The 24,775-nt window shown below is 39.5% G+C and overlaps 1 protein-coding gene across 10 annotated transcripts in view; it reads right to left on the reverse strand.

Annotated features, from left to right (window-relative positions):
* The window catches only part of CLEC16A (C-type lectin domain containing 16A), a 109,725-nt gene that overhangs the window by 13,586 nt on the left and 71,364 nt on the right, over window positions 1-24,775 (reverse strand). For 3 of the 10 annotated variants that reach the window (XR_013939716.1, XR_013939717.1, XM_080556938.1), the window contains exon 23: window positions 171-240. Coding sequence is in view for 5 of the 10 variants with exons in the window: in XM_080556938.1 (XP_080413064.1) it covers window positions 171-240 (70 nt within the window). In the remaining 5 variants the exon portion in view is untranslated. Of the gene's footprint in view, window positions 1-170; window positions 241-11,000; window positions 17,581-18,837; window positions 18,892-21,559; window positions 21,767-24,775 lie in introns of those variants that run through there. The other 7 variants (XM_080556935.1, XM_080556939.1, XM_080556936.1 and 4 more) reach the window with 7 other exon arrangements.

Here is a 24,775-nt window from a genome sequence, read left to right on the forward strand (position 1 = left end):
ACACACTTTGAATGAAATACTGCCTCATTAAAATAAATAAAATATCCATTTCTCCATTTCTTCCATCAAGGAGCTTGAAATAACAGATTTTGTTCATCCAATGCCCCCTAAAATTTGTTGATTTAGATACTTCATGTGCAACCAAACCACGAGCTGTGTCTGAAACTCACCTACAGCGCCCTTCAGGAACAACAGCTCTTCCTGGGGGTAACGCACTGCCTGGCATTATCAGCACGTAGCCTGAGCAGGAAAGAAAAGAGAAACAATCCTAAAGGTATGAATACTTCTCAGCTACTGCTCCCATGAGGCTCTGCAGAAGAGTAGCTGAGCTGATTAGGGATCGTTAGGGATGAGCTGATCATTTTGGGTCAACATCAATATTTTTCTGAATTTTACCAATTACAGAGGAGATTTCTGGGGACAGTTAGCTGCTTTTTAATCAGCTCTTTTTGACAGCTGAAGTAACATTCCAGACCATCCTCATCCAGGCCATTTGAGCAGTCAATCTCAGTTTGTCCTATTGCTTTTGTCAAAATATTCATTTACTCATCAAAACTTGCTATTCTAAGCAATAGTACTACTTGGAAAAGCTTCCTCATATCCAATAGAGACTCATCAGGTATTATATATAATCTCTCTTACCACTGGAAATATGATATATTCATCAGTAAAGGATTTGTTTTGGGTTCAGTTCTTGACTCTTCCGCAGACATTGCATACAATTTTGAGCAATCAGCATGTGATTTCCCCATCTTTAATACAGAAATGATGACAGTGGCCTCCCTGCTGCAGGCCACCGCTGCAGACTGTAAGCTCTTTGTAACATGGATTGCCTCTTAGTTCATGTCTGTGCAGCACCTAGCGTAGCACCAGTTAAGCTTCAGGGTGAGATGCAGCGGTAGGAAATGATAATTTCTTGAATCAGCTTCTAGTCATCCAGCTCAGACTCAGTAAGGAATTAAGAAAGTACACAGCATTAAGTGTTTCAGGGCTTGAATTACATATGAACAAGGTCTGTCCAGAAATTACAGCTTCCAGAATTAATGGAACATTAGCAACCAGATGAAGAAAGCCTGCCTACACACAGGGGTGCAATCTAGCAGTAGGCTATGGTGACTTGTTTGGTTTCTTGAAAGTACTAAAATCAACCGAGTAACATCCCTCAGTTATATGTGCTTCATTCACTCAGGATAGTGTTAAAATTATTATTCTAAGCAATGCGTAAGAAGTGATTCTTGGTTAAGTCTCATTGCCAGTAGTGCCTTACAGGACCTGGTCTATTGGCTGTTCCTGTTTCCTTCATTTGGGAATATCTGAAAACAACTCCACAAGGAATTCTCTATTTCCTTCTGAATCCAGACTTTCTCATCCCATTGCAGTTGTTCCCAGCATTTTACTGAGCAATCTTTTTCTAAAGGACAAGGCTCTATGTGAAAAATTGTACAGCAACCAAGCTATCCACGAGCTTTGACAGCTATTCAGAGCAGACTGTCCAACTGGGGTTGTTCAGAGTTACTCCTATAAGCAGCTGGATCTTGTATTTGAACTGTGTTGTGAGTACTTACGCTCAAGCTCGGGGGATGCATGGGTGCTGTATTTTCAGTACTATTACTGATCAGGCTCAAGCAGTTGAAGATCTCTTTGCGCTTACCAGTCCACACTTTCCTCTTTAGCCCTATTAGAGGGAAGTTTATCACATCCCCAGCTCAGAGACAGCAAAAGGGAATGGCTGAGAGCTGCTCAGCTACACCAAGCCTGCCACATTGTTTCAAAACACCTTTCCAGGCAGTTTCAGCCCAGACATTGCCTGCTACAGAGGCAGATGAAGAATGTTCACATGTTCCTTTCTATGACTCCCTTTTTGTACAGTAACATCTTCACCTGTGCCGTTTTACAATTTCTTTGCAAAATAGTTATGTGACTAATGCATGAGGTTTTAGCAGAGACTGCCTATGCAACACGCTGCTATGCTTGAATTTATTGATGCAAATTTTTCACACTATCTTGTTGTTACTAAGAATTCCTTTTTATTTCTGAAATTTCATATTTCTTTCAGCCTATCTGCAAACACTCTTAGAAACCACTTTTAGCATTTTAAGCCTGACTTATACAGTTGGTTTGACTTCTTAGAAGACAAATAATTTCCTTACTATCATTACTATGAAGCAGAAAGGATCAAAAAGATTCTAGGAATAATGGTTATGAAAAAAGAAAAAAGTTTAAAAAAAGCCAGGCTTCTTTTCAAACTTCAAAATTGTTATCACAAATGAATCAGATTGAGCAATATTGAACCGCTGGAAATTATCACCAAAACTTAAGTCAAACACTGTAGGAAGATTTTTTTCCCCTGACATTCTGAAGTTGTTCAGATGATTCAGAGCTGTAGCACAAATGAAGAAACACAAGTTTTATTGTGGTGACTTGAAAGTTACATCAATCACCAGGAACTAAATTATCTGCTGCATGCGCCATGACTGGAATGGTAATGTATTAGCATTCCTTTTGTGACAAAAAAAAAAAAATCTGCAGAGATTAACGTTTAGCATCAACGTCAAAGCACTTTGCAAACACAAACTAAAATCCATGATTGCCCTGTTAACACTTAAGTTTGATATCAATGTATTTGTAAAAGGTGAACTAAGGAGCAGACAGGCTGAGTGACCTATCCAAAGCCCTGTTTAGCTAAAGCAAAGGTGAAGCCTGCTGAAGCCAGGATAACACATACACCATGCACTTCGAGAGAAAATCTAAATGCAGCTATAGAAAGTCAGCTCTGATTTCCTACAGCAGTTCTGATTTTCTTCTCTGAAACAATGAAAAAAACCAGAGGAAGCCTAGCTCCAAGCCTGTGGTTCAAAGACATCTGTGGTTTTAGAGAATTCAACAAGTTTCCCTCCTCCACAAAACATCTAATACAAGGATTTGTTCACAAAGAAGCTTGCTAGACCTATTTTTACCAAATTTTAGCCAAGCAAGAGTATTTCCCTTCAAATCATTTTGGCAGCTATGTAAGAATTACAAGTTATCTAGCAGACAGTGGTTGCAAACAACGCTTTCACAGGAAAAGCCTTGAAGCTGATAAACTGTGATAAGCAAATTCGAGTGAACTGCACGATGGAGAAGCAGTAAAGCAAAACTACTCAAGTTGTTCCCAGGAACTCTGGAATTAAGTTACACCCTCTCACATCAACAACTGAGTTTGCATAGGATAATATGCACATGGTGTAGAAAGAGTATTACTTAAGTGCAAGTATGGCTGTGGGCAGCTAAACCTGATTTTCTTACAGATGACTTTTTTTTTTTTATAGTGTCCGTGGAATAACTGATATCCTGAATAGCAGTCAAGGTATACACGTAAAATGCAATATACTGATGTTTTTCTCTTCAACTGCCTTGTCAAATTATTTTGGTTCTTTGTATAACTTAGAAGTCTTTTCTTTGAAAGCTTTACATCTTTACCTTTAATACCAGAAGCAAGACTGACATAGAACTAAACAAAAGGTTTCAACATTCTTACTGGAGAGAAGCCAAAATTAAATAGCAAAGTCTGTGACAATTGAGACAAAGCAAAGGGAATTTGTTTTGAGCTTATGGCATGCTACTATAAAAAATGCACAGACTGGAGGAAAGGGTTCTGCCTGAGAGATGCCGTCAGTTCTGAATATTCAGAAGGTACAAGCATGTGAGCATTGTTACATGGCTTTCTCATTAAAAATTCTGAAGTGAAGGAAACAATCCAGTAGTTCCCAGCTTTTCTCTTAAAATATACACTTTTTGAACTCTCATCTGCTAGAAATGCATATAAAATCTTCTGAGTTGGTTATGCACAAAATAAGACCCCAAAAACACTAACTTCAATATTTTTTAGCTTTTTTTTTCTTTTTTTTTTTTTTTTAAACCAAAATTATCCATCAAGTATTCAACATTTTTGGTGTAAATTCTTGAGTCATCCCAAAACAATTAAGGGACTCTTAACTTGTATCACTGTCACCAATGAACACTTAAGAGTCATTTATATTTTAGGTAAAGTATCTCCATTTTGCCGTCTTGAGGAAAAGTGCAGTCTGGAGATGGCCAGAGCTGCCAGGAGGCAGGAACAGAATAACCACAGAGGTCAGCTTCTTGGGGCAACACTTTCCTCTTTACACCTTTGTCTTGCGAGCACTGAGTGAGACTCTCATCTCTCAGGTTACCCCCATCTAAAAGTTCCCATTTTGCTTGCTGGGACCTTTCTGAGAAACAAGAATAAGGGTAGGAAAAGGCAGAGGTCATTTCACACTTGCCAATGTCTTGTTTTCCATGCCCAGCTTCTAACTAAAAGAGCGAGAAGCAAGCTCGTTGTCCTGCCTTTAGCCAACCCTCTGACCTCAGGTGTTCTCATCCTTACCAACAGTCGGTCACAACAACCCCATGCAGCACTACAGGCTTGGGGCAGAGAGGCTGGAAAGCTGTGCAGAGGAAAAGGATCTCGGGGTGCTGATTGATGCTCACCTGAACATGAGCTGGCAGTGTGCCCAGGTGGCCAAGAAGGCCAACGTCATCCTGGCTTGTATCAGGAACAGTGTAGCCAGCAGGACCAGGGAGGTGATCGTCCCCCTGTGCTCTGCTCTGGTGAGGCCACACCTCAAGTGCTGTGTTCAGTTTTGGGCCCTTCACTACAAGAAGGACATCGAGGCCCTGCAACATGTACAGAGAAGGGCTACGAAGCTGGTGAAGGGCCTGGAGCACAAGTCCTGTGAGGAGCAGCTGAGGGAACTGGGGGTGTTTGGTCTGGAGAAGAGGAGGCTCAGGGGATACCTCATTGCTCTCTACAGCTACCTGAAAGGGAGGTGTGGGGAGCTGGGAGTCGGCCTCTTCGTGCAGGTAACTAGTGATAGGACTAGAAGGAATGGCCTCAAGTTGTGCCAGGGGAGGTTCAGGTTGGAAATGAGGAGACGTTTCTCCTCAGAAAGAGCAGTCAGGCGTTGGGGCGGGTTGCCCAGGGAAGTGTTGGCATCACAGTCCCTGGGGGTGTTCAAGGAAAGGTTGGACGTGGTGCTTAGGGACACGGTTCAGTGGGTGACGTTGGTAGTAGGGGGATGGTTGGACCAGATGATCTTGAAGGTCTCCTCTAACCTTAATGATTCTATTCTATTCTACTGGGGAGGAACGTGTTAAGTTAACAAACAGAAAGTAAATCTCACATTTGAAGAAAACCACACCATATCAGATTGATTTCATTTAACTTTAGACTATCAGACTGAAATCACAAGGTGTGCATGGGAAGTATACCCAAATCATAACATGTCCCACATGGTATTCATGTAGATTAGCAGATGCAACAAATTGGTAACAAATTCCAGAAATTGTTAGATGATTACTGGCCAAAAAGATCTTTTTACAATGCTTTGCTTTCAGTTATTTTTCTTTTGTTCAATCTACACGTAGGTATCAATAGATAAAAATGAATTAAAACTGAAATCTAGCTATTGTACTACTTAAAAATCCCTCCCCTGAATAAGGCATTCAAGTTCATTTTAAACTACATGTGATTGCTTTGATGCTTTGCAAACTCTGACAAGGGCCAGAGACCAAGCTGCAGAGCGCTGCAGCAGCACCAGGCCCTGCTGGAGCCCCCGCTCACCCATCTAACCCTCGTCTCCACTCCACCTGAGCAGAGAGAGCTGCTGACTGAAACAGCCGCTTGGCTTTCAGAAAAACTCCACTGGTTTTCTGAAGTGATTGATATCATCAAGAACTTTGAGGCTTTCCAGCTCCAGGCCCTTCACCAGGTCTCTGTGAAGACCTGGGCAGGTTAGGGAAGGACAGCGGCTGCTTTATCTGATCCTAAGCCTCCCCTTAGGGCTAGAAACCAAATCTGAAACATTCTGGTGGCAGACCCGCACAATTTTGAATCTGTTTTTTAGTCTTTTCATTGATGTTTTCGTTCTTACTCATTCCCAACCTCCCCTCACCAGAACAACCACTTGTTTGACTTCTCCTGTCCCACAATGGCTGCAGACACAAAGCCACAGCTAACCTGCCCCACCAAGCAGCATGCCGGCCACGGGCACCTGAACAACAGCTACCTACACTGGTGTTGCTGCTCCATTAGTCCCCAGAAAAAGAGGAGAAAGACCTTCAATAGAAACCAATAGAAAAAGAAAAACGCCAAACCATTTTATGTGCTGAACCAGCAGAGAGTCACAACACTGCTAGACTCTAACAGACCAGAGACAGAAGCAGCACTGCAAAGAAAAAGTCCTCTAAGAAATAATCACAGGGAATTTTCTGTTCGAGGATCAACTGCATTGGTGATTTATTTATTTATTTTTACAACCCTTGAGCAAAAAAACACGCATGTGCTTCATAGATGTTTCCAAAAATTGTCGAAGTTCTCACCCTAACCACAATTCCCCAGTTAGTATCCATCAGTAAGGGGTATCTACTACTAAGATAGATGCTACCCTCCAAACAAGGATATATTCCTTACCGCCTCCAGCTTGTGGCAGAGGGATTAGGATATTTATTCACTTTTAGCAACCCTAAATTTAGCATTCACCTTCAGGATATTATCTTAAATGAAGAAAAACTATAAAAACCCAGTCCATTTACTAGGTCCCTGAAAAGAGTGGGAAAATTTAGTGTCATTTCCATGTATTAAGAAACAAAAATACCTTACTCTTACAGAATGAAGTATGTTGGCCTAAAAAAGTAGCTCTTCCTGAATTGCACAATTTAAAATTGTGACAGAAAGTCCCTGCTATGGTTTATGTGAGAAACTTTTAAATAAAAACGAATAAGAATATTCTCTTTTTTTTTTTTTTAAACCAGCCTACATGAAAGGATTTCCCTCTTGGGTTTTAAAGCCTTAAACAAAAATTAAGCTTTCTTTCCAAAACCTAAAAAAACTATGTAAAAGCAAGGAGGATGAGGACTATAGGAAATCTAAGGAATCCCCTTAAAAAAATTATATGAGATGAGCTGAAAGAGGCTGATACAGAAGTCTCCATTATTTCCACTTTGACCATTTCCACAGAATTCTCCATTATTTCCACTTTGACCTCAGAGAAGACTTTCCCTCTGCTTCCTGGCCTGTGAGCTATTATGGGAAGGTCAGCTATTGAAACTGAAACACTGAATGCTAGCCACCGAAACACCACTGAATGTATTCACTGTCACATAAGTCAAAAAAGCAAATCTGATCTCCATAATTCACCGCTCCTACCCGCTACTCAGCCTGTCCAACTCACGCTGTCTCCCTGCTGAGGAATTCACCTCCAAAGCTGGTTGTTTGGTACTTGCTGCTGACTAGAATTTCCCACGCAGGTTATTACTCATCTCAGCCCAATGTGTGACAAAAACTGCAAGAGGAGTGACAAAACTTGCAAGAGGAACTCTGTTTTACTGAGCGTGTAAAACCTGTTGCAGTGAAAACCGCATACAGTTGCATTCCTCCTCCACCTGGCCTACAACAAGATGCAAAATAGTCAAAGGAGCACTAACGAGATATGCAGTCTTGCCAGTTCTTGTGATTTTCTTATGAGTCTTTTAATTATGAAAACTTTCTTAAAATCTGGTGGTAGTTGCACACTCACCTGTAAGCAACTCACCTCTGAACTATCAGAATTTGACAAATACCTGTTACCACCCACTGAAATAACTTTGGCTTCTTCCTTCCCCTGCTCAGCAACATGCAATTTTGTATATCTCATCTAATAGCCTTAATTAGTAAATTAACAATATTATAGTCTTATCTAATTAGTAGTCTAGCAGGATGCGCCAGCAGTAGAGCCTGTGGGTGCATGCAAGCACAGTTATATACACACAAGCAACAGCCACGAGCAAGTCCTGGTTACTGCATGGTCTGCTGGCTTCTTTACTGCTTTTGTTTGAGAGAGGGCACAGGGAAGTGATTTCCCTCAATGTCAGGGGCTGGGCAGGGTTTTGCTATTCAGGCCAGGAGAGGTGTGTGCATGTGCATAATTATCATTACACCCAGGATTTCTTAGGAAAAGTGCCTGCTTCTGTCCGTTGTAGGCCCTGCCCGTCTTTGCTGCCTTCAAGTTCTTCTCTCAGAGACATCAGCTGGCTTTCTGCCTCTCCCCCTCAGCAGCTCCTTTTCCTCCTTCTGGCAGGTCTGGCTGTTGAGGCAGAGCAAGCTCTGACCACCTCCAGCAATGAGCAGTGGCCAGCTGCCTCCTTGACTCACTCGACCTTCACCATGCAGTTCCAAACCGCAATTGGAATAGAGGAGCAAGCTGGCACAGCTGCGGCACCCACCACTCCATAACCCCCTCTGGTGACTGCCACCAGATCACCATGCCACTTCCCAGCCCTTTAGGAGCAGGGCAAAGTCGACCTATTCAAAGTACTACTGCAACAAATCCAGCTGTCTGAGGAGAGCCTGGGGGGAGGCTGCTGCTAGGATATTCCCTCAGGTAGCTCCAGTTTCAGTTAACTTCTTGATTTGGTGCTGACGTTTGTTCCGTTACTTCACGTTCACATAGCAGTCTCCCCAAGGCAGTCATGCTTACAAGCCCATTTAAATCATTGACAACAGCAATATCGTTGAAGTGAAGAGCAAAATGTTTCTTCCAGGGAGTGAGTGACCCATTTTGGAAGAGTACATTTCATAGCGGCAGAGGTAGGAAGCCTTGGGAAACACGCTGCTATTAACAACCATATTAAAATAAACCTCTCTGAATTTTGTAACAGTTGATTTAATAAGTTTTTTGGCAAGAGGCTGGAATACATTATCATTCCTTGCTCCTGTGCCAATTGCATTAACTCCTACACCCAGCTTTGCTCAGACAATTGGGTCACTACAACCGCCCTTAGTACCCACTTCATGTAAGTTTTCAGCATAACTTCAAGTTTTAGACAGTTTTCTAAAACAGCTTCTCAGCAACCTAAAGCCGCTTAAAATAAATGATCCAAAAACGAGTGCAAATTTACACAAAGTCGTCTTCATCCAATTAACCTAAAGTCAAAATTTATTTCTGCAGTAAAGTAGTATCTTCCCATCCTGCATCACAATGTTTATTGCACTGAAGCTGAGAAAAAATGATGTGTAACTAGGAAACAGAGCCTGAGCATTCATCTCTCCTGATCACTCAACCGGACAGGCTAAATAAAATTAAACTGTGGCATGTGTGAAATATAAATCCTTATTTGGGGGCAAGATAGTGAGGATGGAATGATATCAGTGTTTTCTGTTCCACAAGCTCAACATTACCCAACTTCGTAGAACAAGTCTCCGAGGACAGGCAAAAGCTTTCATATTTAAAAAAAAAATCTCAATCTTAAGCCTGAGTAATAAGGCACTTGGCAATCTAAAGATTTCACCTCCAAAAATCAATTTTAGAGAACTGTCAGCCAAAGCACTCATTATTTCAGTATCTAGACATTTGCAGATAATCCTTGCACTAAAACCAGACAACTGAACGCTGTCCAGGCAGGCTGAGTTAGCTGCTCCCCATCAGCTTAGCTGCCCTGACTCTGTGTGAACATTTGCCTGAAAAAAAAAAAGTCATCTAATTTTGCCAGGGAAGAGTTGTAAACTCCCAGTGTTGCAACTCCCACCATCTTTCCTTAGCCGAGAGAAAAAACACCAGCTTAAAATTCAACAGCCTTTTCAGGGAGTACTCACACATATCATGAGCTTGCATTCCCAGTCCACATTCAAAAAGATCTTTATAAGGTACTGAACAGCTTTTGCCTACCCACAAGCTTTAAAGCTGTAACACAGGTTAGGGAGCCGATTCTTCCGCCCCAAAGAGCCAGCATGCAATGCCATTGAACTCTTGCTTCAATATGGAAACATTGACCAGCAGTTTAAGTGTCAAATAACAAAGGCATCAACCTCCAAATGCTGCACCTTTACTTAGACAAAAGCTACCTGGATAAAGACAAAGTCACTTTGATAAAGACAGATTGTATGTTGACACGCTTTCACTTTATCTATAAGGACTATGTTGGAATTAATTATCTTAGTGATAGTGGTGTGGATTTACCTACTGAAGGACTGGTTGCACTTAGATATTCATGGGGAGTAAGATGAGACTATGCAGACGCAGCATTGTGTTTTGTCAAGTTCATTTTATCCCAGTCAGGAGGAGAAGAAAGTGCTTGGGGCTGTGCTCTTCATTCCAGCTCTGACCACTGGCAATACAGGGCGAGATGCTGAACCTGACTCAACGTCCAAATCTAAACAGATCTTGTACAGAAACAGAGGAAGCGTTACAAGACAAAAGGCTGCAAAAGTCCTGAGGTATCAGAAGGATACAGGAAGCACAAAACAGTTTCAAGCGGAAGGGAGGCCATGAACCCAAAAGCTGGTATCCTCAAAGCAGAGCTGGTGGCACAATGTACAGAGACCAACTGCCAGGAGCAGATTTGACCCCTTTTTCCCCCATGCACCATAGTTTAATATTTGCAACTTACAGGAAATCGCAGTATTGTCTCCTGTCTACAATACCTCCCTTGCTTATTTCATGGTACATGACTTAATTTCTTCCCAAGAAAGCTTTTGGACCGATGCCTAGTTTGAGAAATAACATTTCACAAGGAACATACATTGACTGTAATTAATTCCCATAGATGGAGAGTCTAATTAACAAGAACCCAACTAATAACTCTGTTGGATTTGATCCATGTACAGAACTGGCAACATACACCAGAGAAAGAGGATGTGAGGACGTATTTGTGGAAGAAATCACACATGACAGGCAAAGGGGCACTTTCCAAGTGGTTCACAACCACTTTAGATGTTGCCCAGCCACTCTTAACCCTTGGTCTCGTCTACTTTCCATCACCTCTACAGGCTTCTTTTCTGCTCTCCCTCACATACACAATGCAGAAACGCCTTGGCTATTTCAGTTTTCAGCTTAAAGATTAGAATGCCTAACACTCACATGCACCATTCTTCTTAAGAGTACACTTTTGCAAATTGGGCATTTCACTGTTACTGGATGTCCTTGCACATCAAATCCAGTGACACAACACGAAGGGGAAGGAAGTTCTCAGTAACACCATTTTTATTGCCAAGTTCCATTTACAAAGAAAGGTCTATTGTTCATTCTTGCCCAGGTTTTCCATAGCCATGACATATGATTAATGCCAACAAATACAAACTCAGCTATATAAATCTGGATTTCAGAGACATACAACAATGCTTTCTAATTTCACTCCCTTCCCACTTATTTACATTTTTCTTTAAATTAACATAATATATTGTCATATTTACTCCAAATTTCTAACATAACTTACGTTAAATAATTAACACTTATTGCCTGTAGAAAAGACATTTCAGAATTCAATTCACCCCATGTTTGGGCTTTTTTCCTTTTAAATGTAAGTGCACATTCAGGACTTTTTTTTAATGAAGTACATTTCAGACATTTTTGAAATATATTTCATAAGAGGAAAGACCTCCATATTCATTAAATGCTTTATGTAGTATTCAAAGCCCAGATGCATTTATTCTAGAAAAATACATTTCCCTTTGCACTTAAAATAATCAAAACCAGCAAAACAGCTCAAAATGAAGTAAAAAGTTTGCAACAAAATATCAACATACATTCACAAATGGAGATGCTTGAAGTTAAAGCTTAAAATGCTTCCAGCAGGTCCCCTAGAGTTGTTGTGTCTATTCTTGGTGTTATCACTGGGCAAACCAAAGCTCCTAGAAATTCTAAGGAATTGGCAAGCTTGAAGCTATTCTCAATCCTTTTCAAAATTAGCTTCATGTTTATTGTAACTATTCCTGCCACGGTTAGTCTTAAATACACAAAAACTCAGACTCTCATCTCATAGAGACTTAAGTATCAGACGGCCATTATCGTGCCTTAAGTTCGCTTTACATTAGTGTGGGTACCCATAACCAAAGTAACAGAAAAAAAGATGAAAAAAGTTTTATGTATCTTATGCTCTTAGAAGAATCCTGGGAACACATCCCAGTACATCCTGGCTAGTATGTACTAGCCTGAACTTTGTGTCATCAACAAGGATTCTTAGTTGCTTGCTTCTTAAGCCCTTTTTAGTTACCTTTTTAAATAAACACACTCCACACATTCATTGAGGCTGAGACAGTCACAACAATGACAAGTTTTTCATATTCATTAAGAATGAATAAATTCTAGTTAGCAAAACAATAAACAGATACCGCCACAGTGCACGTTTATTAGACATGCAAAACTTAGCTTTACATTTTTAAATACATTAGAAAACCTAAAATACATTTTAAATCATCTTGCAAAACAAATCAAGTTTAAGCAATGTGCAGATCCTTAAAAATCTGGAGAGATCAAACTAGGGAAAAGTCTGTACAAATGTAATATAAAAATATTTTTCCATATGAAAGAACCTTCTGTTTGAGACTCAGTCCAGACCTGCATCTCCCATACCTCTTGCTGCTCAAATAACCCTGAACAGCAGAACCCCCCCGAGCATTTCCCCCTGCCCACCTTCTGCATGCCCCCACCCAGCACGTCCTGCCCAGATCACCATCTGCTTTGCAGGAGGCAGTGAGGGTTGGTACACGTTTGGGATTCATGCTGTAAACATTGGGAAACAACAGAGCAGAGCAGGTGAGCGCAGGAAAACCCCTCAAAGTGCAGTGGCCAGGTGAACGACACCCCAAAGTAAGCCAAAGGTGGGTAAACAGTGATGTACCCAAAGGCTCTTTCAAGAAGACAGACAGAACAGCTCTGAACTTCAAAAAGACATTTAAATGCTTATGGTCTGGTTGTCTGAAAATGAGTAGGAAACTTAGTAAGGAGACTTAACCACTTTTGAGGCAAAACGCCCAGATCCCATTGATGCCCTGTCTCTTCCCAAATCTCTGATTCAGCTGTAGGACCAAAAGACTAAATTTCCTAGCTGACAGCTGCCTGCACAATGCTCTTCTAAAAGTGACTCCCCATTTAACTTCAGCTGCTTAGTGAAGACAATGTATGAATACTTAGCATGATTTTTTTTCTTGGAAGAGTAGGACATACACATCAGCAAAACTATTCATTAGGCTATGGTGCATTTACCTGTAACACCTGTGCAGAAAAGAGTGACAGATTACACGAGCACAGACACCCTGTGACTGAAGTGCTCAGTGCCATGGAGTGGCTTCACACTTACAGTTTGACCTGGTTGGCTGAGAGCTTACCCATGTCTTCAAGCATACAGTTTTACATTTCGTTTACTTCACGAGGAAAAATAAGTCCATTTCCTACTAGTAGGATGACACTCAATTGCCAGGCAGTTTTTGAACTCCTAGCTCAGTTACGGTAACCAGCCATGGCCTCTTGTTGCACGCGTGGCAATTCTAGCTACTGGCATCTTACTGCGAAGTAAGAAAAAAATTCTCAGTAACTTCAATCCTAAGGATTGTTGATTTTGCTGTAAACTACTTTAACCATCAATTTTAAAATTTTGCCAACAAGAATACTTCAAATCCCCAGAAGAAAACATTATTTCCCCCTGTATTCTGTTGCTATGGGGGCAAAGAGCTTGTATGACTGACCTAAACTTGTAGGACATTGATTTAAAACTCTGAATAGTGATGAGCTTTGAGTTTTAAATTCTGGAGAAGCGATAAAAGTCTTTAAATGCCACATACCTCTACTTTAGCAAGAGCATTTCAAGACAGCAAATCAATTCTGGAAGACATCAACATTTTTTCTTCAAGTGACTTCAAGGAAAATTCCAGCTGTGTTGTAAAGCAAAGAACACTGAGGTTTCTCTTTAACAGGTGTAATTTTATATTTTAAGCCCAGCTTAATTTAAGGAACAGAATTCAGACCTTTAGTTTATCATGAATAGCTGCAAAGAGTACAAACAAGGTCAGTCTTTACAGTATAATTCACAACTTCACATGAAACAGTCTCCAGTATTCGTATACATATGACCACACTTCTAGTGAATTTCTTAATCCACACAGCTCATAAAAAATAGTGCAGGAAGATAAATGTTTGGTTTCTTCCTGTACCAAAGAATTTCTGCAAAAGCCAATTCTTGCACACAAGTTTTGCACAGCAAACATTACTCACTAGCAAGGTGGACGTTAGAGCTGGCCACTAACGCTTCCTTTCCACTCTTTTCTTTACCAGATTGCCAAACGGACAGCCCGTGTGCCCTTTGCAAGGAAAAAGCGCAAGTCTCATCCAGTGCTGTCCACGGGATGACAAACAGAAAGGGGACCCGCAAGAGGCAGACACCTGACAGTGACAGCAACACATAGCTCTGTTAAACGAGTAATATCTTGGTAAAATTTAATAAAATGAGACAGAGCACAAAATAATAAAGTAACATTCAGTATGCCCTGGTGTCTTTGGTGCATCTCCTCAAAAAGAAGGGAATAACAGAACTGTTTTATGCAATAGAGTATGGCTGAAGTTAAGACATAGCCTCTACAAACACACTGAGAATTCATCGCACAAAATTCCAGCATTTTGCTCTGGACCATTAGTGAATTTATTTCAGAGCGATTCTCGTTTCCCTCCCTTCTCTCTGCAGTGTTGCACTGAATTAGTGAGCCTTCTGAATAGTCAGTCGTTCAGCTGTTGCTCTCAGCTGCACCTTGGTATTTGGGTTTGGATAAAAAGAAGGATGCTACACTGACTCAAATTGACTTGTTTAGAAAAGAAATTGTATTTGTGGCTGATGTGCTAATGCTTTGTTGGTTGAGTTTCCTTTTTACAGTGAAAGGGGGGGATAAGGAAACAGCCCTTGAGTTCTTCTGATAAGAGACAGATAGATATGATACTCTTCGAGGAATTGCAGATTACTAACACCATACTTGCAGAGATAAGATTTTCAGATGACATATTTCAGCAACTCCCGAACTTTTACATTATTAAGTCTCCTAATGCAGCATGGAGAATATAAATTGTATTATACACATATGCCTTAATATTCCTACTAACAGCATCTCAGCTGCTTCCTGTGAAGCTCTTGGTAGACAACCAGTCATGGGACTTAAAAGCCACTCCAAGGCAATGAAAAACAGTCGGCCTTCTTTCCCCACATCCCCTTTCTTGTGCAGCATGGCTCAAGGGTGAGATTATGCATGCCCGTTAAAAAGCTGCTTTGTGCATGCTCCTAATTTTGCTAGGACTGAATTTTACATTAGATAAAGATAGATCAAGGATTTTCTGTCTAAAATTAATTCTATTTAAGGGAACTCGGCCTGCACAGTGGCATTTTCTGTAATCTAGGTGAAGAGTTTAGGTTAACAACATAAAATGCTTTCAAATTAAGCAAGGAATCATTTTTTATACTGATCTTTAGACTATTACTGTGGCTACAGAGCACTGCAGCAACATGCTAGAGAAAGTCTAGACCGCAATAAGTTAAGCTAATAAGACATATTTATGTGGTCCTTCTGCCCAAATTGCTACTGATGTCTAAGCTTGTTCAGGTATGTGTACATTAGCCACAACAGTGACTCCAGTGAAAACTTACCCCAAGCACATAAAAAAAATTAATAGTGGCCTCTTAATCCAGCAAGGCCGAATTCTCATCCCACACCCTTAACAGTGCTAAAGACACCTAGTTCTCAGATTTCATTTTAGAGTTTGAGCCATTCTGGAATGGTCAGAATAGTGGTTAATTCAATTGAGATGAAGCAGAAGCCACAGAAAACCAGAAGTGAACAAAGCTGCATGCAAAAGCTGATAATGAAAGAAAAAATGCTGGCTTTCAATAGTAGCCATGCTATATCCATGTTTTACAAAGATTAAATCATTACACAAAGGAAAATATGGAAAAACAAGCAAAGTGATACCTGTGGATTATTCAATCTCATATAAATGCAATATTTAAAATCAATTCAAGTATTCCATCTGACAGCAAGGAAGAGATACGGTAGGACTGAAAAGTAGGTAAAAAAAATTCAGATTCACCTATTTGATATGAAATCAATATTCGCAAAGACAATCAGGAAACAGATTGCACTGATGACTGAAATCCAAAGTAAAGTAAATAGTAGACTTCGATCTTTGAGAGCCAGAGAGCATTCAATGTTATGTGCAGACCAATAATGAAACACTGCTCATCTTACTGCTAGCTTAAATGAACACACATAGAAATTGATCAGAAAGCTTGAACTCCATTCACTTTAAATTCCATATAAAGTCAGCAGAGCACTCCAAGCTTTACTCCACAATTTTCTTCTACTTCCTGTCAACTCAGAATCAGGATCTAAGAGGCAAATTTGGTAAGGCAAGTATAAACTCAGAATCACTTTTATGTTGTAATTTCATTTAACAGGGATAATCTCCCAGATGGGAAAAAATTTCCTTTTTATTTTCAGACTTGCAAAGGAATTACTGGTTAGATGTGGGGACCTACTTCTTACAGGAATATGAAAAAACCTGCCTGCCAACAACAAAAAAAAAAACACAACACAAGCCTCTTTAGAGTAAAACTGCTTCTGTCTGCTTCTAGCTGTCCTTCAGTATAGAAGATATCACTCCTCAGAGGTGTAGCAATTTGACTGTCAGCAGTGAACAAACAAGCTATAGCAATCTCTTAAAATATTTCCCATCCCTCTGTAGCTGGTTAAGCAAAGACTGAAAAAGTCTCAAAAATCCCTTACATTAATCTGCATAAGCAGCTGTCATATTAAATTTCAGAGTTTTACCTTAAAAAAAAAGCTTTGAGATGTATCTTGCTTTGAATCAAACCTTGAAAAAATATTACACGTGGAAAACACAATATTGAAGTTTGGAGACCTATGAATACAACACTTAAAGGGGCCAAGCCTGCTGGTATCGTACAGGCCAACAAAAGCTGAAAGAGATCAGGATTAAAAAAACATTCATGAATCGAATGGAAGTGGTATGTCTGTACTATAGTATATGTATTTTTTTCCTTGTCAGTGGGTATGTCTCCAGTTTCAAAGTAGCGATACAACATCCTGAACCAGGTATCCAAAATTTTCTTCACTTTGCCATAATACTGTAGACCTTTTACAATTAATTTAGTTACCGCAGCTGGAGCTTTATTTTTATAATAAAGTAGGTGATCTGAAGTACATTCATGTTCTTGTATACCAGAAATGGGCTTGGAGATACCCAGTCCAGATTTGAAGTTTTTTTCTCCGGTTTAAATATGCCAAACTTCTGATGTTTGTCCTAAAAGCTGCCCACATGCTTCACCAGTGGGCCTCTTCTTGCAGACCATAGCCTCTGATGCTTCAAGAAGTATCTGCGCTCCCAGACAAGAATTTGGTTCACTGTTTATCACAGTCTGCAGGTTGGCTTTAGTCACAACACTCTTCCTCTGTCTCTTTTACCGTGCCAACTTCAATTTCAGATGGCAAAGGCGGCTGAGGAATGCAGGAGAATGTACGAATACTGTGTGGATCAACCGGTGGGACCAGTGTAAGTGACTCTACACTTAGTGCATCTGTATTATCATCTGATATTAACGATATCGTGGGCTGCTGTGCAGGAATCAGGCTAGGGGACAGGTTTGCTGTTTCTATGTCACTGTTTTTTACAACATTCTTGCTAGACTTTGAGACAGCTGAAAGAGTTTCGTCAGACATCATCATCAGACCAGGAATGGTCACGTGAGGCTGCTCTGGAGCTGAAGGGCCATCTATTGAAAGAAAACACCAAGAAACAATCAATATTCCACTTAGTATAGACACTGCTTATTAAACCAGTGTACTATGCTTATGAATATTTAAGAATACTTGGGTGGAAAACAGTTCTATGAAGCGCCATATTTAAATTTACTTTTTAGTAATTAGAAATGACACGTAAATATTATGATGGCATAACATAAAATGCCAGCAATAAACTGTTCACGTTAGGAACCAGAAAATCTACATCTATAATACTGTAATATACAGCAATATCATAAATATTCCTAGAGAAAGGAAATAGAGGGGAAGAAGAATAAGAAGAATAAGAAAGCCTCCCCAGAATTTAGTATAGACTAAAATAAATAACCACTCCATGCCAGGCAGCTCTTCAGAAATAGAAAAGAAGCCCTGTATGACTAATTTTCCCAAGAGGAGACCTATTCTTACAAAGATCTGGAAGTCATTCTCTCATTCCGTTCTCCGCATTCAGATTGAAGTGATATCTTAGCCATAGAAAGTAGAATTATGTAAGAACAGGAAGGAGAATTATGTGCATACTGTAACTGAAAGGTGCTGCAAAATAAACCTGTTTTTACACAGGCTTTTGTTTTATGAAATTCTGTGCTCATAAGTATGGAGCTTACAACATGGATAAAACTGGCAATAAGACATTGCATATCACAGAAACCCGATATGCTGCTAGCCCTTCCCATACAGTGAAAAAAACATTAACAGCTACTTGTATTGCCATTTTTTTCCTTAAAATCCTTGTAATTAGCAAGAGAACTGCTTATTTGGCTCAGATGGATAATAAACAGAAAGGATCGGGGGTACCACCTCATATGAGCAAGTATGCCCACACAATTATTTTTTTTTCTTTTCAGGCTAGAGTAATAGATGCCATTCAAGTTAACAGGTATCCAGCTTCAAGGCATTTAGAGCTCTTGTTAAAAATCAGCATGTGTTCAAGTGTACAGGCATCTGTAGAAAAGTCTACAAGGCAATGTAGTGAATGCAGAAGCTAAGAATTAGATTCTGTTTTTTAATGCACAAGGACCTTAGAATATTTCTGCTACAATATGATTCCAATTACTCCTGTAAAACAAACAAACAAAAAAGCACATGAATATAAGGAAGAAGAAAAGAAAAACAGAGCTTAGAATGGAATGGGTATCAGTAAGGTATCAGTAAGATAACAGTGAGAGACAGTTGTGATTTTTTTTTAAACCTTTCTGGTAAGATAACCCCAAACAAAGATGTATTCTCACTTCAGAAAATCACTTGATTTCATTTTTTGCTGAATCTGTAGCTAAAGCTTCTCCCTTTAAGGAAAAGGAAACTTAGATTGTAAAAAAAACAACAACCAACCAAACAAACAAAAACCCCACCTCTTTAAATAGAAAGGACATCACCAGTTATTTTGGAAAATAAGGACAAATTCAAAGTAACTGCAGGGTTTTTTTTTGAGCTATCAAGAAGTTTTAGTGAAATGGTGGTGATTGATAACAGGAATGTGATGCAAGGCTTGCACTGAGAAGCCCTTCCTTTTGGGAGAATGATTTCCTCATAACTTTCATTCATTGAAATCCTGACAGACATGCATATTCTTCTGATATGATATACTGTCCCAAATCCTTCCACGTAGGATCTAAATGACTGCTAAAGTGGCTCCCTTCTCAATACAACAAAGAAAACAGAAATATTTGAAAAATGACTCCATAAAAAAATATCTGGAGTTGACAAAGTTTACATTTAAGTCTGAAAATGCATTCAGAAAAAAGGTAAAAAACATATCAGAAAATGTAAAAGCAGAACAAACTAAGCATCTAGTATTTCAGCTACAGTATTTTATAAACAGAAAATAAAAAAGCAGAGCTCTACGCTATTTTTTCCTGTTTTATTTATTATTGATAGCAGTCTCTCTCTCTCCCCTACTTTCAATATTCCTTTAGTCGCTGTTAGAACTTCCCTTCTGCTGCTCATTAAATGGCAGCAGGGACAGGTATGCTGTAACCCAGCACAGCGTTACTGCCAAAACAACCAGAGAGTAGCCAACTGCCACTTAGTCCTTGCAGGGGCAGAAAGCAAATATCAATATACAACGAGAGGAAAAAAAAAAATAACATTCTAGACAAGGTCAACAGCTCTCGCTACTGTTTTACAATATATTATCCCTTCTGGACTGTGAGAGTGGCACTTGCATCTTTGTGACCAGACTCTCAGGGATCAATGGGCACTTCAGGCGTATTCTTAGCTTGAAACTGGAGCTATAAGCTTGTGCTATATGATTTATCTCCCATATCTTTTGGATATGATGATAGAAAGAAATAAGTGATCAGACTATAGACTAAGGAAACTAAATGGAGTACAGAGATCTAGCATCTTAGAACGATAATTTGGAAAATAAAGAGGTATTAAAAAAAAAAAAAAGAGCACCTTCTTGATGTAGAAAGTTTTCATGTACGACACCTCCCTGTTAACTGAATACAACGTTTCAGAGCAATGATTACCAGTAAGGAAACCTTTGAGGCTCAAAATTTGAAAGCCTTTTGAACTCAGACAATTCAGCAAAGGATCCAAATAGACAAATATGCATTTATGTATGACCTGAATTCTTAGAGTCTTTGAAACTGGAATAAACAATTGGAAAGAAGATGTACCCTAGCTGGAAAAAAAGCTCAAGAAGGGCTTATTATAAGAATGTCTGTCTCTAAAATCTGGATAGTTACCAAGCTATTGATTCAAAAAAGTTTCAAGATATCCAATCTACTAGGAGATTAAGTTCCTTACCCATTATTTGGAACTTCTATCTACACTGGACATAAAAATATTAAGTAGCTTTCAAAAAAAACTCAGACTCCTAACACTTGGTTCCATTCAAATTTCACTTTGGACAGAAGGAACAAAAAGAATCGTCATTTTCACTAATCACTAAGACATACTTTACTCTTAAATATCAAGGAGTTATCATCTAACATGGGAAAAAATATTTCTATTTACCTCTCCGCAACTCACATGCGTTTAAGCAGGAATGTTCTGGCACAAAAAAAAAAAAAAGCCAGATATGGAATTTAAGTACCAAACAAGGTTAAAAAACAGGGCATCGACACTGGATATTACCAGCTATCTTTGGTTGTGGTGGGCTCAGCAACCTTTCTTTTTTTTTTTTTTCCCAGCACTCCTGTAAAAATAACCTTGATAACATAATAGAAGAAAATCGCTCCACTTCTGTTATATTAACTTATGTTATTATGGTCATTAGGGAAAGAAGAGAGAAAAGAACAGAAAGAGGTAAGAATGAATACAGTCTACAGAAAAATGTCTTAAACTGTACAGCAATATACTGTGAAAGGATAACAAAAATGTAAGTAAGAGCACACTAACGGAAAAGACACAAAGTCTAAAAATGAGAAAGGATGTTTACATAGTATTAACAGAATAAAAAATGCTTATGCTATGGTGGTGAAAAATATAAATTAGATTCAAGTTAACACGGGTTATGTAAGTGAGAATCTAGTATGAGGTCTATTTCCATCCTTCTTGTATCTGCTTCCCCTCCCCACTCTTTCAGGCAGACAATTAAACAGTCCATAAAGCCATCTGCCCAAATGTGATGACAGGTAAAATGAAGAAGCATTCAGTGTAAGACTGTCCTTGGACTGTGATGATACAAGCTAGTTTTTTTCTAAGTTATAAATAGATTTCCTGCTGCCAGTCAGCTACCTGCATTACCATCCATTCTGAAGCCTGTGCTTGCTAAATTCCACTACAGCCATAGCTGCCACTGTGCAGATGAAGACATAGCTGCTTTGAAGCTGGAGGCTTGATAGATCATTTGGTAGTAAGCAGAATTTCAGTCTTTGACAAAACAGCCAAGAAATATGGGAGAAACTGTAGGTAGGACTTTCAGAAACAGCTAATTATTGCTGCACAATTCTCCCCAAAACCAGTATAGTCAAATATTTATGATGCTTTTCTTCAGTTTCCTACCTCGCTGTCACTGCTGCAAGCATGGAAACCAAGTATGTTCTATTAACTGTTACGGGCTTTTCAAATCTTAGGGAGGAACCTGCCTGATTTGATATTGCGTGAGTTTCGGTTGCAGCTGCTGCTTGAAGACCTAAACCCAGTGTCCACCGTGACTGTCAGCCTCCGACAGACTAAACACCCGCCGTCGTCCTTTCCTGCCAGACCTTACTAGAGGAAAACACAGCAATATATCATACCAAGGTTTTAACAATGAAACAAGGAAGGGAAACTGGAATGAAGACAAAGGATAAATGTTAGAGTAGCAACAAGAATAAGTGACAAGGACACATTCATAACTGCTGGTATCTTGCATACAATTTAACAGCTGAGTCTTTTTAAGTTTGGGAAGTACTTCTGCAGCTGGAAGAATTAACTCATTTATTTATTTAGAAACAAGTGAGCTTAAGTGAAGTTATTTTTTGCTTACCTATCTAGAAATGTACATGATACGGTTTGGACTACATCTGGCAATTCTGACAGCACTTACACTGAGACAGGACTGGTATGCATTTGCATTATGATCTACTCACATCCTGTAAAAACCTTGGGAAAACCTTTCCATTGTGCATTCTAGTGATAGAGAATTATTCTGATTCCGACTGGCAACACATTACACGAGGTGCTCTCCTGAGCAGGTGACTACTTCAGACCACTCAGCACTACTATTCTAAGATGTGAAAGTGAAGTATTATACTTGGATTATAACAAAGCCAAATGCAGCACTTTAAAAGATAACAGCAGTTAAGATGATGATGCTTGGTGTGTAGAAAGTTTCAGAGAAAGAAACTTTCTAGGAACAAAAGTACTTCCTCAGCTAATTAGAAAATTACTCCCACTGGAGAACAGATCACACCACATTTACATTACTGATCACAGAGGAAATTGTGATGGTTTCAGTAAGATGGCAGGCACTGTTCTCACAGGCTCTCCAGTCTTAAGCATTCTCTCTTCAGTATACACGTATTTTATTTTATAGACTGGTATCCAACTTATTCTCTGCAACAGGGGACAGCTCTTTTTGCTTATTTTAGACCATTTACCATTAATATCTGCCAGAAGCGTGAAATATGGCGTAAGTGACAGAGAAGATCAATGTTTTCTGAACTACTCAATATCCATTGCTCCTGTGTAAACATTTTCTTAAGTATAGAAGCCAATTGCATTTTAAAGCTTTAGGCAACTTAAAAAGTGATTAAATAAATCGTGGATGACATTACATATATATAACTCTGGAAGACTGCTAACTTACAGTAACAGCTTCTTTATCTTAATCCTTGGCTTATATAAAAATAAGCACTTTCCAGAAGTGCAGCCAAGACAAGACCATATCCTAAGCTTAGAAACTTATAGATTAAAGTCTGTCTAGCAAGAGAACAGTTCCACCCTAGGCACAGCAACATTTCGAATGGGTGTGTTCATTAAAAAGAGACTGTAAATACAACAAAAAATACCTAACAGGATAGCAGCATTTGCAAAACCTGGCAGTACTTTTTCTGTCTTGCTAGAGACTCTTCTTTCTTTAAGGGATGGCTTCTCCTTTTTCTATTTTAAGGAACAGAGAACTTGCAAAGGGCTAAGTTTAACTGCCAGATATGTGGGAGCTGTCAGGCTTTAAAACTTCTATGCCGCAAAGTATTGTGGCAGTTACTAGGTAGGACTCAGGAATTATAAAAGTTTATTTTACTTGTGACAAAGCAGTTGATGCAACTATTGTTCTCTTATAGCAAATGAAACATGTTTAGCCAAGTGGTTCTATGTAAGTTCAGTTACACTCCGTTCTTGCATTAAGACAGTGTGATATTGCTTGATGCAGATCAGAGTGATAGCAAGGAAAATGTTTTTACAAAACAAAATATTTTTTTTCCAGTGATACATTTTCAAAAGCTCTTTTACTGTTCAATGTATACTATTTTAAAACTTTTCCTCAACTAACAAATATGCAACTTGTCTTTATTTTGTTCTCATCTATCACTGTTTTATGTAAAGTCACTCTGTCATGCTCCAAATCTTATTCCCTGGAAGATCTCTGTGAAGATTATAAGTACCATCTCAAACATATCAAACGTTGAACAGCCTAAATCTGTCAACAGACAGCAGCTTAGGACAGTAGTAGTAATTACAAGTTCACAGCAAAAGCAGCTGTCATGGTTTAAGATGTTGTCCTTAAGGAAGACAGTTGAGGTAGTTTCCATGACATTCACATATCCATCTCTCCTTTTTTGTTAGCTGGCCTTCTTCACTGAAGTTCTTGAGAAACCTAGCATGCTCTTCACCGTCAGCAACCTGCTTAGCTGCTAGAAGAAACACGGGAGGAGGGAAGGCAGAAGAGATAGGGAACACACCTGTGTTCATGTGCATGTTTAGAATGGAATGGGAAATGAGAAGGGACTCTTACGTGACAGATGGTGGCAGCATTCAAGTGCTACCTCGGGGCATAAAACAAATCTTGGTAACTGCTTGCTGTTAATCAGCTACTTATTTCTTTCTCCTTGAAGGAGCTGACAATGTTTCTTGTCACTTCATATTAAGAATCACAGAATTAAGTCACAGAATCATTAGGCTGGGAAAGACCTTCATGCAAGCCTCCTCTACTACTTCACAGCAGAATAAGGCAGATTAGAACAGGTTAGGGGAAACGTCACCTAGTTTCACACCGAAGTAGACAAATATCAACAATCATTTCAGTAACTCAGCTGAGTGGTCAGTAAGTGCTGATATCAAGACACTGTCACTTATTTTTTAGCAGCATACTTCTGTTCAGGCACAAGCCTGCAGAACAGTCGTCTGGACAAACCAACCAGATTCCCTCTTTCATGGTTGTGCTCCTGGCAGCAGGTTACAGTATAGACCACAACTACATATGAATACTACAGAAGGGAGAATATTCATTACAAGTTTGCAATAAACTGGTCAAATTAGTTAATGCAGAAACAATTCTCAGGAATAGAGCAGAATCAGCATCAAATGCTTTGATACTTAAGATCAGCAAAAAGTGTCAAAGCACCTACATGGGTCAGAGACATCCCCCTGCCCTGTCCCTCATCCCCAACACCCTGCACCAGAGCCTCGGTGATTTCAGCATCCTCTCTAGTCTGTACTAAGGACCTGGAGGCACTGTCAGCTACTCAGCTGTTAACTGTTTATAACATTACTTGTTCAGTATTGGCTGCAACTACG

The sequence above is a fragment of the Anser brachyrhynchus genome (assembly GCF_964034855.1).
Source record: "Anser brachyrhynchus genome assembly, chromosome: 15".
NCBI lineage: Eukaryota > Metazoa > Chordata > Aves > Anseriformes > Anatidae > Anser > Anser brachyrhynchus.